We start from the raw sequence: 14,011 nt of genomic DNA on the forward strand, positions 1-14,011 counted from the left end.
GCAGAATAGGTCCTCAAATGTCTGCCCCAGAGACAGCAGACGGCAGGCTCAACCTGATGCCTTTCTTAGACTGCCCTCGTTTTGCCCAACACAACTTAAGGCAATCCAAATTCAGGCAACAAGTCAACATCTAAAAGAGCATGCTATCTTTAGCCTACTGACCTTTGACCTTCTCCAGAAAGAGTCTTTTTGGAATTGGAAAAATAGAAGGTTTTAGACAGAGACTGGAAATGCTTCTGCCTTTTATTGGAAGAGCCAGTGTTTCTGTCTACAGGAATTCCACTAACATTCTCTTCACTAACATTTTGTTCTTACGGCCATTCGTGACCTTTGCCTCACTTAACTGGGCATATTAATTTTTACTTGGTAGTCATGAGAGATGGGCGGACACTGAAGTATTCTGCCACTATTTATAGTGGTATCCTAGACCAGGCCTGCCCTCCTGCTTAGAATCCAGATGTTCCCCGTAGCATCAGACTCACCTAAATGTCTCACAGTTGGAGTTCATCTTCCAGATAGTGTCAAATCCTGGTTTGTTTTTCTCATTTATACAATTTGTAGCACTGTGGTGTGGACTAGATGATAAAGGAGTGAATCAGTCCTTTGAGCTGATACTTATTGGGATGGTATGATGGCAGTCTCTATGATTTTCCCCCCTTAGGTTAAAATACAAACTAATAGCAGACTGATTTATAACTGAGTTCTGCCCATTACAGATTGGCTTCCATTTTCTCAGCTGTAAAGTGGAAATGATATACTGCTTTTCCCAGTTGACTAGTGTACCTTTTAGATTATAAGACTCAACAAGCACCAGCCATTCTCTTTATTTCCTGTTACTAGATAATGTGTAATGAGAAGAAAAAGTCTAATCAGAGGCTCACAGAAGCCAAAATGGCTTTTGTTGTTGTTGATGTTGTTGGTTTGGTTTTTCAAGAAAGGGTTTCCCTGTAGACCAGGCTGGCCTCAAACTCAAAGATCCAGCTACCTCTGCCTCCTGAGTTCTGGGATTAAAGGCACTAAAGGTGTGTGCTACCACCATCTAGCCTTTTTTTTTTTTTTTTTTTTGAAAGATTTTTATTATATGTGTCTGAGTGGATGTCTGTGTACCACATACATGCAGTGCCTGCAGAGTCCAGAGGAGGACACTAGATCCCCTGGAGCTGGAGTTAGAGATGCTTGTGAGCTGCCATGTGGATGCTGGGATCTGGAATAACAGCCATTGCTCTAACCACTGAGTCATCTCCAGTTATCTCTCCAGCCCTAAAGTGAGGGTTTTTTTTGTTTGTTTGTTTTGTTTTTCTCACATAACTTGCAAAGAGGTGGTTGAGATATTTTCTAGGCAGAATCTGAAATAGAACCTAAAAATACTATTCCTCAAATTAGGAAATCTCAAATTAGGTACAATCATAATAACTGATATTTGGTTGTTGTTGTTGTTGTTGTTGTTGTTGGTGTTGGTGGTGGTGGTGGTGGTGGTGGTGGTGGTGTGTGTGTGTGTGTGTGTGTGTGTGTGTGTGTGTGTGTGTGTGTAGGTCAGAGGTCAACCTCAGGTGCCATTCTTTAAGGTTTTTTTGGTTTTGGTTTTTTGAGACGGTTTCTCTGTGTAGCTTTGGAGCCTGTCCTGGAACTCACTTTGTAGACCAGGCTGGCCTTGAACTTACAGAGATTCACCTGGCTCTGCCTCCCAAGTGCTGGGATTAAAGGTGTGCGCCACTGCCTGGCTGCCATTCTTTAAGTTTTATCCATCTTCACTTGGCCTGGAACTAATTGATTAGTTTGTGGAATCTAACCAGCAAGTTTTAGAAATCCACTTGTCTCTGCCTCCCCAGCTTTGGAATTTTAAATAGGCTCCACTTTTTTTTTTTAAATTTAATTTTAAATGAGTTCTAAGAGCTCAAACTTAGGTTCTCAGACTTATGCAGCAAGCATTTAGCCTTGGCCCCTTCTTTCTTTGTTTTGTTGCTGCTGCTATATTGTTATTTGTTGTTGTCTGTTTCTTACTCTTTTTTGGGGGGCCTGCCAAACCAGCTCTCAAATAAATCATACACAGAGGCTTATATTACTTATGAATGCCCAGCCTTTGCTTGGCTTAGTTTCTTTTTTGGTTTTTTGAGACAGAGTTTCTCTGTGTAGCTTTGGAGCCTGTCCTGGAACTCACTCTGTAGCCCAGGCTGGCCTTGAACTCACAGAGATCTGCCTGGCTCTGCCTCCCAAGTGCTGGGATTAAAGGTGTGGGCCACCAACGCCCCGGCACTTGGCTAAGTTTCTTGCCAGCTTTTCTTAACTTGTTTCAGTCTACCTTTTGCCTCTGGGCTTTTCCCTTTCTCTTACTTCTGTGTCTTACTCTTACTCCATGGCTTGCTATATTGCCGGGTGTCCTCCTTCTCTGGCTCCTAGATCTTAGATCTCTCCTCCCAGTTTTCTCCTTCTATTTATAATTTCTGCCTGCCAGCCCCACCTATCTTTTCTCCTGCTTTCCCAGTTCTTTATTAGACCATCAGGTGTTTACACAGGCATAGTAACAGCTCCACAGAGTTAAACAAAATGCAACATAAACAAAAGCAACACACCTTAAAATAATATTCTACCACAGTTATTGGAGGTATTTGGGGCTTAGGGATTGAGATAAAGTCTTACTATGTAATTCTGTCTGAGTTAGAACTCATTATGCTGGCCTCAAATTTGGATTCATTTCCCTTTGCCTCCTTAGTGCTAGGATTAAAGGCATGAACCACCAGGCTTGGCATAAGCATTCTTAAACCTAGATTAAATGGTTTCTTTCTTGATGAACTCATTAAAATTTATTGCACTAAATTGGTCATGGTGGCAGGGCCTGTAATCCACCACTAGGAAGGCTGAGATAAAAGGATTGCTGTCACTCCAAGGTCAGCTTGGGCTATAGAGTGAGACCCTGTCTCAAAGAGCTTCTTCTCTCTGCCTCCTGTATGACATGAAGCAAACTACTTTAATCTTCAGCATAATCCTTATATGATGTTCTTCCTCACTGTTCATGGACCCAGAAGCAATGGAATCACTTGACCATAGATTGAATTTGTGCTACCTCCTCTGCTAGTTTTACCACCATCTCCTTGCCTTCATACCCATAACCTGAAGACACAGCCACAGGATGAAGTAACCGCCAACCATGATGGTCTCAGAACTGGCAACAAGATGGCAGGTGGAATGCCTTTATAACAACAAATAGTGGACAAAGCCTCAGATGCTTGAGGAAAAGGAGCTTCAGTCAACGAGCATACACATGCCTAAAGCAAACACCCACTGAAGTACTGAGGATAGCTCCAGTTTTCATTTTGGGAAGGTGGGGGCAGGCTTAAGTGATCTCAATCTGTAGACAAGGCTGGCCTGGAAAGAGCCTCCCAGGACTGGTGTTGCAGATGTGAGCCACCAAAGTCCAGTTTTCAGGGCCTGCAAGATAGCCCAGCTGGTAAAATTGCTGGGCCAGCAGGCCTGGCAACCTGTGCTCAATCCTCAGAACCACGTAAAGTGGAGAGAAAGAACCAGTTCCACAGAGTTGTTTTCTGTCTAGCTTTTTAAAGAATTAAAAGGGTATTGGGTGAGGCCAGAGGAGGAGATGAGCCCCTGATCTGGAGATAAAATGAGAGCTCTGCTAATGACCACAAATCAAGTAAGAAGGGGAGATGCATGGGTGGTTGGAGAGATACTAATTCCATTGGGTGAGGATAAGACTACTACCATAATTTTGAGCCAAATTTGAAGGAAGCTTTAATTAAATAATGTAATGGCCAGGATGATGAACTCTGGCCAGGACCATTCTGGTGTTGCCAGAAAATGGTGATGAATTGCAGTTTGCAAAGGCTTACACATAATCAAGCACATCCAATGTAGTTGAGTCAAACAAACTTGTTTAGAGAAGTGAAATATTTGCCTTTTTATCTTAAATAGCCTCTAGTATATCAGGAAGTATCTGTCCTCTGGCAAGTGGGTTTATAGGTTAGAGGCTTTTTTGTTTTATGCATCTCTTAGGCACAGTAATTAAACCTAAAACATAACTTTGGCTGTCACAATATTGCTAACTGACTAAGTAGTAATGACTTTCCTATATGGGCAGCTGACAAAGCAAACAGATACTAGCAGTGCCACAGCTCTGAGATGCTAAGTAGCCTTCCAAATAAATAAGTAGGTGAGGACCAGACCAAACAATTTCAAGAGGAATAGACAGATTCATTCATCTCAAGTCCTTGGTCATTGGGGAAATTGTGTGTATCCTAGCATCCCCTTTCTTTCACAGATTTTCAGACAGCTATACTTCACCAGTTAACTATGGCTTGAAAATGTAGGAAAAAATTATACTGAGATAGGCGTGGTGCTGTATACCTCTAATAGCAGCAGCCAGAATTGGTGAGTTCAAGCCTAGCCTGGGTTACAGAAAGAGACCTGTCACAAAACAAAAAATGTGGTTGACAGATCTTTTGGAAGGGCCCAATTCATCAGCAGCTACTCTTAAACCCTTTTGTGGTTCCTGTCCTCAGGTTATCCCAAGTGTTTCACACAGGATATACAAAACCCACTTCTATAGCTTTCCACTCTAAAGCAAAATAGAAGCTGGAACTAGAAAGATGTGTGAAAGACCTAGCCTGATTGCAAACCGAGGTGGAAAAACTTAATAACAGAGTCCCCAGAGTTGACCATTTCAAGGCCAGTTAGCTTAGAAGCAACTATACCCACAGCTTTCAACTCTCAAGGCAGTAAGGGCAGAAGCTGAGAACTCCAGGGACTGAATGGAAGGAATTCGCTCACCTGCCCTAGGCAACTGATGAGGGCCAGATCATGGGAGTAGACTCTGTTGTCCAGCTTCACATCTTCTAGTTTTTTGTTTGTTTTGTTTTGTTTTCGTTTTTCAAGACTGGGCTTCTTTATGTAGCCTTGGCTGTCCTAGAACTAGCTCTATAGACCAGGCTGGTCTCAACTCTGCTTCTCGAGGACTAAAGGCATGCGCTACCACCACTGCCCAGCACCTTTTTTAAAAAGTAAGCCAAAAATCTAGATTATTTTTTTTGTGTGTGGAACCAGGTTCATTTTAGTGTTGTCAAATTGACTTTGTATGAGACAGGGAATTATGTAGCCCAGGATGGTCTTGAACTTAATGTGCCTTAAGAATGACCTTGAGCTGGGCCTTTAACCCCAGCACTGAGAGGCAGGTGAATCTATGAATTCTAGGCTAGCCTGATCTACATTGTGAATTCCAGGACAACCATGTCTCAAGCAAATAAAAACAGTTGGAGCTGCATACTGAGATCCTCTCTTACAAAAAGTAAGAGCCAGAGAAGAAAGGACAACCTAAGAAAGCCTGCCTGCTGCAGACAAGATGTTGCTTCAGCGGGTTGATGGCTATCGACAAAGACTGGTGTAGGACAGGGAACAGATACCACTTGACAATAATGCTTTGTCATTGTGAGGACCTCCTGGTCCATTCTAACCAACTCCCAAAGTAGGAGAGTGTAACATGTGAGGAGAAGCTGCCATGCAGGAAGTGTCAATTCCCTGCACACGTTCATGGTGTGGAATTCAGATCTGGCTTCCAGTTGAGGCCCCTGCTGTTCACAAAAAGCTGCCTGTTCCCACCTCTTGAGCACCTGGCCCCTGAAGCTTCTTGTTTTCTAGAATGAATTTTACAAGACAGTTACTGAGCCCAGCTTTCTGTAATATGATTTACCAATATAACTTTAATCTTGTGATATCTTTGATCTCATGAGAAAAAAAAAATCTTAAGAGTTCTAGTGGGCAAGCCAGTTTTGTTAGCTTGTTTTTGGTTTTTCAAAACAGGGTTTCTCTGTGTAGCCCTGGCTGTCCTGGAACTCACCCTGTAGAGCAGGCTGGCCTGAAACTCACAGAGACCCTTCTGCCACCCACCACCATCCAGCCAGTTTTTAATTTAATTTTTAAAATTATTTTATTTCATGTGCATTGGTGTTTTGCGTGCATGAATGTCTGTGTGAGGGTATCGGGTCCCCTGGAACTGGAGTTACAGACAGCTGTGAGCTGTCAGGTGGATGCTGGGAATTGAACCCAGGTTCTCTGGAAGAGAAGCCAGTGCTCCCAACCACTGAGCCAGCTCTCCAGCCCCTTTAATTTAATTTTTATTATGTTTATTATATGAGGAAAAGGGAATTCCCTGTGCCACAGATTGTGAGTAGAGGTCAGAGGACAATTTAGGGGAATTGGTTCTCTCTCACAGATCAAACTCAAAGTGTCAGGCTTGGCAGCAATCACCTTTAGCCAATGAGCCATTTTGCTGGCCCAGCACATTAGTAGGCTGTTTTTTAGAATTTAATTTCAATATGCATTAATTTCTTTGCAAATGGCTCTGAAGTCTGTGCTCTTAGCCTCCTTCTCATTGCCAGTTACAATTTCTGTCTCCAGTTGCTGCTACATACAGATTATCTTGGGAGTCTTGTCATTACCATAATTCTAAATTTCAATTATTTTTTCCTAAGACTGCCTTAGTCTTTCCTAACACTGTCTTAGTCAGTGTTCTATTGCTCTGAAGAGACACCATGACCATGGCAACTTTTATGAAAGAAAGCATTTTATTTGGGGCTTGCTTACAGTTTCAGAGGTTTAGTCCATTATCACCATGATGGGGAACATGGTAGCATGCAGGCAGGTACTGTTGCAGTAGTTGAGAACTACATCCTGATGAGTGGGCAGAGAGAAAGCCTGTTCCTGTCAGGGACTTTCGAAACCTTGAAACTGACCTTGAGAGACACACTTCTTCCAACAAGGCCACACCTCCTAATTCCTATTCCTTTGAAATAGTGCCACTCCCTGGTGACTAAGCATTCAAATATATGAGCCTATAGGGGCCTGCCTTTATCTATCTATCTATCTATCTATCTATCTATCTATCTATCTATCTATCTATCTTCTGAGAGTTTCTTAAGTAGCCCTGGCTCTCCTGGACCAAGCTGTCCTCGAACTCAGAGATTTACATGCCTCTGCCCCAGAGTGCTGGGATTAAAGATGTGTGCCATCACTGCCCAACATGGGGCCATTCTTACTCAGCCCATACAAGCACCTTTTTGGAATGTACATGTTGGGCAGCACCCCCTCCCTGCCATGTGCATATAATGAAGTCAGTGTTGAGTGGTCTGTCCTAATGCTCTCTACCCTACCAGCCCCCAAGACTGTATAGCTCATTGCTATACAGCTCAATGCTGTATAGCCCTAGCTGGCCAGGAACTCACAGATACCTGCCTGCCTCTGTCTCCCATGTGCTGAATTCAAGGTGACCACCTAATTTTTTTGACACAGGGATTTACCTGGAAATCAGTTCAGCTAGGCTGTGAGCCCCAGGTTCTTCCTGTCTTTGGTTCCCTGATGGTGGGATTACGAACTTACATACCACTGTACCCAAATTTCCATGGATGTTAAGGCTTCAAACTCAGGTGTTCATGCTAACATCGCAAACACATTAATGATCAAGCCATCTCCCTTTCCCCTTAATGTTTAATTTCGTTTTTTAAGGTATATTTATGTATTTTATGTATGAGTGCTCTACCTCCAAAAGAGGGCATCAGATCCCTTTACAGATGGTTGTGAGCTACCATGTAGGTGCTAGGAATTGAACTCAGGACCTCTGGAAGAGCAGTCAGTGCTCTTAACACTGAGCCATCTCTCCAACCCTTAATTTATTTTCTTAACATTATATATTTTCTTCATTGCCCCACAAGGCTAATCCCTAGTCCCTGCATTTTGTTTTCTGCCTCCTTAGACCCAGGCATTAATACCTTGTGTGGTGGTTTGAATGGTAAATGTCTCCCATAGTCTTGGACATTTGAATTGGTCCCCAGTTAGTAGAGAGAGCTGTTTGAGTAGGCTTAAGAGGTGTGGCTTTGCTATAGAAAGTGTAGAAAGGGTAGACTTGGAGTCTTTAAAGATGAGCATCATTTCTAGTTAGCTCTGTGCTTTGTGCTTGTGGTTTAAGGTATGAGCTGTCAGCATCCTGGTCCAGCCATGCCTGCTGCTTGTTGTCATGCTTACCTGCCATGATGGACTCTTATCCCTCTGGAAGCATAAGCCAAAAAAAAAAAAAAAAAACCTTCTGTAAGCTACCTTGGTTATGGTGTTTTAACAGAGCAACGGGATCGAGACATCTTTATAACTTGTTCATAATTATTCTCTCAATCCCGCCCATCCCTCATTCACAGAGAGATTTGTCATCTAGAACTCAGCTTCATTGAGCTCATTGTACCTGAAACCTTTTTGTGCTCTCTCGCCATCTTCAAGTCTCCTTAACCTGTCACTGGAGACACCATATCAGATCACAGCCCTGTCACTTACTGATTTGGGCAAAAACACAAAACAGTGCCTGAGGCAGGCCTAGCTCTCACTTAGAAGACCTTTATTCTCCTGGCTCTGAATCTGATGTGGTGGTCATTATCTAAGGACCTGGCTTTAGGAGATGCTCAGTGAGTAGTGGTGTGCTGGGCTGAGAATGCAGCTCAGTGCTAGAACACTTGCCTAGTGTGGACAAGGCCCAGGATCCTCAGGAGTGCAAAGCCAAAACAAAAATGCTAATGTTGTACTTACATGCTAGGCTTTGTACTTGACACTGCACTTGCATTAACATTTGATTCTGCCAGTGTCACAGTGGAGTAAACACTGAGGAGGCTGAGCTGCACACTGGGGCCTGGGTTCATTTTCTTTTTCTTTTTTCTTTTTGGTTTTTCGAGACAAGGTTTCTCTGGGTAGCTTTGCACCTTTCCTGGAACTCACTCTGTAGCCCAGGCTGGCCTCAAACTTACAGAAATCCACCTGGCTCTGCCTCCCATGTGCTGGGATTAAAGGTGTGCGCCACCGCCACCGCCACCGCCACCCGGCTTCATTTTTTGTTTTATTTGCATGTTCATTGTTTTTTTTTTTTTGTTTTTTGTTTTTTTGGAGTACAGCTTTTGCTGTGTCTGGCCTGGTACTCACTATGTGGCCCAGGCTGTGTTAATCACACTGGGTGAGAATAAGACCACTACCATAATTTTTTAGCCAAATTTGAATTGAGTTTTATTAAATACTGGCCAGGTCCATACCCAGGATTCGGGGAACAACTGCTTCTGGTGCTTACACAGGCAAAACCCACAAGGTTATACACTTCCTGTCTTTGTCCATTCAGGGGCTAGCATACATCCTTATGGACTGCCTGTGTATGTATCCCGCCTACATGTGATCAAGCACATTCTGTTCAGTGGGAGCAGCTGTTGGTTTTAAATAATAAGTGGTGCTGTTAGCATGTGAGGAAAGGTCAGAGGCATGACAAAACCCAGTATCAGCTTTATTAGGGGCAACAGAAGAGAGCATGGCCAGGCCTGGGGCAGAGATACGTTGGGGGGTGGGGAGCAGAAGAGAGTGGAGGAGTCTGTCCCGGCTTTTCAAGGATTCTCTATACATGCACAGGTGGGCTCACGGAGCTACACCACGCATGCGCTGATTGCGTGACCACACTGTGCATTTGCACAATCATGCAGTGCACTGATGATGTAAGATGTAAGACTCCTTGCTTAGCTCCTGAACTGCGCATGTGCGGTCATATAGCCGGAGTGGCAGAATCCTAACAGTAACCAACCTTGTTTACAGAAGTGAAAATGCTGAACTTGTTATCTTATATGAACAACAGCCCTCAGCATTCCAGGAAGTTATCTGTCCTTGGGCAAGTGGAGCTTACAGGTTAGGGGCATTTTTGTTTTGTAGATCTCTTAAGCATAGTATAGTAATTCAATTTTAGCCCTCACAGCTGGTTTCATACTGGAGTCAGTTCTGCGTCAGCCTCCTTGGTGCTGGAATTACAGGTATGAGCTACCATGGTCAGTTTTTATTTGTTGTGTCATGGTCTCCATATGCTCTCAGGCTAGTTCAGATTAACTCCCATGACCCTCCTCAACTCCTGAACAGGCACATGCTGTCTGTTAACATGGTGTCTCCAAATGTAGTACATAAGCCCTTGTCTTTGTGACCAGTGTGGGCAGCAACAGCAAGACTGAGAAACTTACCAAAACACCAGAGATAGTGTGTGTCCTTTGCCTCCCTCCTTTGGGGAATGGAGTGCTGTGGCTTTTGTTTTGAGACAGCCATACTCCATAGGCTAGGCTGACCTGGGATTCACTCTGTAGCTGGGACTTTACTTAGCTCACAGTACTACCTCTGCCTCCTGAGCACTGGGATCACAGCCATGAGCTCTACACTGGGCTCTGAATGAACATTTCTTCAGCCTGGCTTCCCACCATACCTCCTGGGAGCCGTTCCTTTCCCCTGGTCTTTGGTTTCTGCTCTTTCTACCTCTCATAGTTGAGGCAGAGTTGGAGGAGCCTCCATAATGTGCCCACAGTCTATGCTAAGGAGCGAGGCATTTTCGAGTCCTAACTCCAAGGCTTTGCCACTATATTGCTGTCCGTTGTTGAAAGGACCCTGAAAGTAGAGATGGCATCATGTGTTCACTGACTAGCATGCACCAAGCACTGGTTTTGGAAGCCCCCTGGGGTTTCTCAGAATAAACCCAGCATAAGGTGGGAAGATCAGGAATTCAAGGTCATTCTTAGCTACATAGCAAGTTTGAGGCCAGTTTGGGCTACCAGAGACCTCTGCTGTTAAGAAAAAAACATCCCCTGACCCAGATAGAATGAGTCTTTGAGCTGGGAGTGGTAGCACACACCTTTAATCTTAGCACTTGGGAATCAGGATGGTCTCTGAGTTACACAGAGTTACTCTGAGTTCCAGGATAGCCAGTGTACCTAGCAGGACCCTGTCTCAAAAAAAAAAAAAAAAAAGAAAGAAAGAATCTTTAGTATGTTTCTGTGGTACCAGGCTGACCCAGTCCGGAAAGCACAGCCTGCATGTTGAGGTTGTTTTGGGGAAAGGGTGATGGGGAAGCTGGCCTGGCACAGGGTACAGGAGAGCAAGAACATGCTAACTTTCTTGGGGTACTCCAGGAAAGCCCTTATGAAGTAACAGTTAACCAGGGAAAGGCAAATGTCCATAGACAAATGGAATTGTTCTCTTTTTTGAAACAGGGTATCTTGAATTCTATATTTTGCTGAGGAGGATCCTGAATTGTTGATCCTTCTGCTCCACTTCTCAAGTGCTAAGATGATGGGTATGAACCAGCGTGTTCAGTCTTCAACATGTGGTGTATATGATGCATATCTGTTGCTGGTGTTTTTTTGTTTTGTTTTTGTTTTTTTGTTTTTCGAGACAGGGTTTCTCTGTAGCTTTGGAGTCTATCCTGGATCTTGCTCTGTAGACCAGACTCCTCGAACTCACAGAGATCCACCTGCCTCTGCCTCCTGAATGCTGGGATTAAAGGCGTGCGCCACTACTGCCTGGCTGCCAATGGTTTATAGAATATAAAATCGTATTAATTAAATTTGTCACATTAAAATCAGAACTCTAGGCCTGAGGATATAGCTCAGTGGTAAAAAACACTTCCCTAGAATACCTTAGGCCCTGAGCTTTAACCCCAGCACCACACAAACAGATTCATTGAATAAAGCTTAGAACTCTAGCGGCTGGAGGTGAAGCTCAGGTGTGGGGGTGCATGCCTCTCTTTCAGCATCTTAGCTTGAAGCAGGAGGGGTTTTGAAGCCAGCCTGAACTGTATGACTCCCTCCTCATCCACCCCTCATAGAGACAGGTTGGAGGGGGACTTTAATAGAATGGCAGCATCTTACTCGGCTACTATTCATCCTGTTTTATTGCTTTCTCCTTTAGACTTTATGATGCATTATAGCAGTGTCCTGATTCTGAAAGTTTCTATGTGTGTGGATCCCAGAATTTACTGAGAGATGGAAGAGCCTCAGAAAAATGACCTGAACACGACAGGACTGGAGGAAGATAGTCCCGTCAAAAGCACCGGCCCTCAGATTTCTGTTAGTGAATTTTCCTGCCATTGCTGTTATGACACCCTGGTTAACCCCACCACCTTGAACTGTGGCCATAGCTTCTGCCGACACTGCCTAGCTTTATGGTGGATGTCTTCAAAGAAGACAGAGTGTCCAGAATGCAGAGAAAAATGGGAAGGTTTCCCCAAAGTCAACATTCTCCTCAGGTAACATTGTGATTGGTAGCATGGATGTGCTGTATGGTTTCTCTGTGGGAACTGCAGTTTGAAAAGGAGCAGGCTCAGGGCAGATCATTCTAGGAGCTGGGAACCAAAAAACCAGACTCCTTTTCTCATGTGCTCCATGTGCCCCATGTCCCGCGTCTCTGTTTCTACTGTTGCTTTAGCAACGAGCCCAGCCTTTCTCAGATCGGTAGAGACCATTAACCCAGCATTGGCCATAACTGTTAGCTTTACTTTGCCTAAAGATTAATCTTACTTGGAAAGAGGACTCCCTGATTTTATGTAATTGAAAATGAAAAGAGCCCTCTGGGGGCCAGCAAAATGACTCCATGAGTAAAAGACATTTAACTGCCAGTTCTGACAACTCAAGATTAATCTCTTGGATCCACATGGTGGAAATTGTCCTCCAACCTCCAGCATGTGCCATGGAGAGAAAAATGGGAAGGTTTCCCTAAAGTCAACACATTCATAAACATACACAAAAGAAATAAATGTAATAAAAATATTTTTAGAAAGAGCCCTAAATTCCTTGATAGGTAGTTTGGCTCTCAGAGCTCATACAGCAGACCAACCTGGTAAGTCAGCACTTTCCTCATCAGAGAAGCTTCTTATAGCAGACAGATGCTGCTGCTGAAGACCAAAGCTGCTGGACTTAGCAGAGAATCAGTGACTGTGGCACTCAGCTCCAGTTGATTGTAACCCAACCCTACACCTAAGGCTCAGGGAAAATCATGGAAAGATTGGAGGGCCAGGATGCTTGGTGTGAGTTAGTGTCTTTGAGACATGACAAAGGAGCTACAGCCATGAAATCTGAAAACTTTCTGCCTAAGCCAGACCTGAATAAGCACACCACCACTTGGCAGTTGACATGCCAGTGTGGTTGGGGAAATTTCTCACGTCTTACCCCTAGATCAAGAGCTACTGGCAATCAGTGGCTGCTGAGAGGAAGGAATCAGTGTTCTCCAGGGGCAAGCTCACTGATCAGTCATCCTATTCCCAATGGTCAGCCTTCAACACATGTATACTTGAACAACACTAAATGGACTCAGTGGGTTTTATATATAAAACATTAATAAAGAAGTCATTAATTGTTTTTGTTTGTTTGTTTGAAGACAGGGTTCCTCTGTGTAACAGCCTTGGCTGTTCTGGAACTCATTTTGTAGACCAGGCTAGCCTTGAACTCACAGAGATCCACCTGCCTCTGACTCATGAGTGCTGGGATTAAAGGCGTGCACCACCACCTCCCTGGCAAAAGTCATTAATTTTAAGGGGAGGAATTGGAGAAGAGGGAAAGGTGCAAATGGTGTAAATTCAGCATTCATATATGAAATCCTCAAAAAAAATTGAATTAAAAAGAAACTAGATTTTCTTCTGTCAAAAAATAACTATGTAGAATACTGTTTCCTACTGACTTCATTTTCCATTTCTGTAAACTTTTTGGGTTTTTTTTTGTTTTTTGTTTTTGTTTTTTCAAGATGGGGTTTCTCTGTGTAGCTTTGGATCCTGTCCTGGAACTCACTCTGTAGCCCAAACTGGCCTCAAAACCATGGTAACCGGCCCTACTTGGCCTCCTGAATGCTGGGGCTGCAAATGTTAACAGCCGTGTCTAGATTATTGTTTATATTATTTTACAAAGATTCAAAATTAGTAATCAAGCTAAAGACCTCTCCTCCCTCACCTCAGAATCCTTTCCTTTTTCTGCAGAGTAATTTCAGTTATGACTTAATTGTAACTTCATTCAGATTTATGAAACTTTTTTTTCAAAACGGGTTCTCTGTCTAACAGTCCTAGCTGTCCTGGAACTCACTTTGTACACTAGGCTGGCCTCAGACTCACAGAGATCCACCTATTTATGACTCCTAAGTGTAGGGAGTAAAGGCAGGTGCCACCACCACCCCATGTCAGATTTTTAACACTTTTTTT

General features: G+C 43.6%; 1 protein-coding gene across 2 annotated transcripts in view; it reads left to right on the forward strand.

Annotated features, from left to right (window-relative positions):
• The window catches only part of Bfar (bifunctional apoptosis regulator), a 37,615-nt gene that overhangs the window by 6,916 nt on the left and 16,688 nt on the right, over positions 1 to 14,011 (forward strand). For both annotated transcript variants that reach the window (XM_037200845.1, XM_028890051.2), the window contains exon 2: positions 11,737 to 12,073. In XM_037200845.1, the coding sequence (XP_037056740.1) occupies positions 11,811 to 12,073 (263 nt within the window). In that variant the 5' untranslated portion in view covers positions 11,737 to 11,810. The remainder of the gene's footprint in view (positions 1 to 11,736; positions 12,074 to 14,011) is intronic.

The sequence above is a fragment of the Peromyscus leucopus genome, chromosome 8b, assembly GCF_004664715.2.
Source record: "Peromyscus leucopus breed LL Stock chromosome 8b, UCI_PerLeu_2.1, whole genome shotgun sequence".
Taxonomy (NCBI): Eukaryota; Metazoa; Chordata; class Mammalia; order Rodentia; family Cricetidae; genus Peromyscus; species Peromyscus leucopus.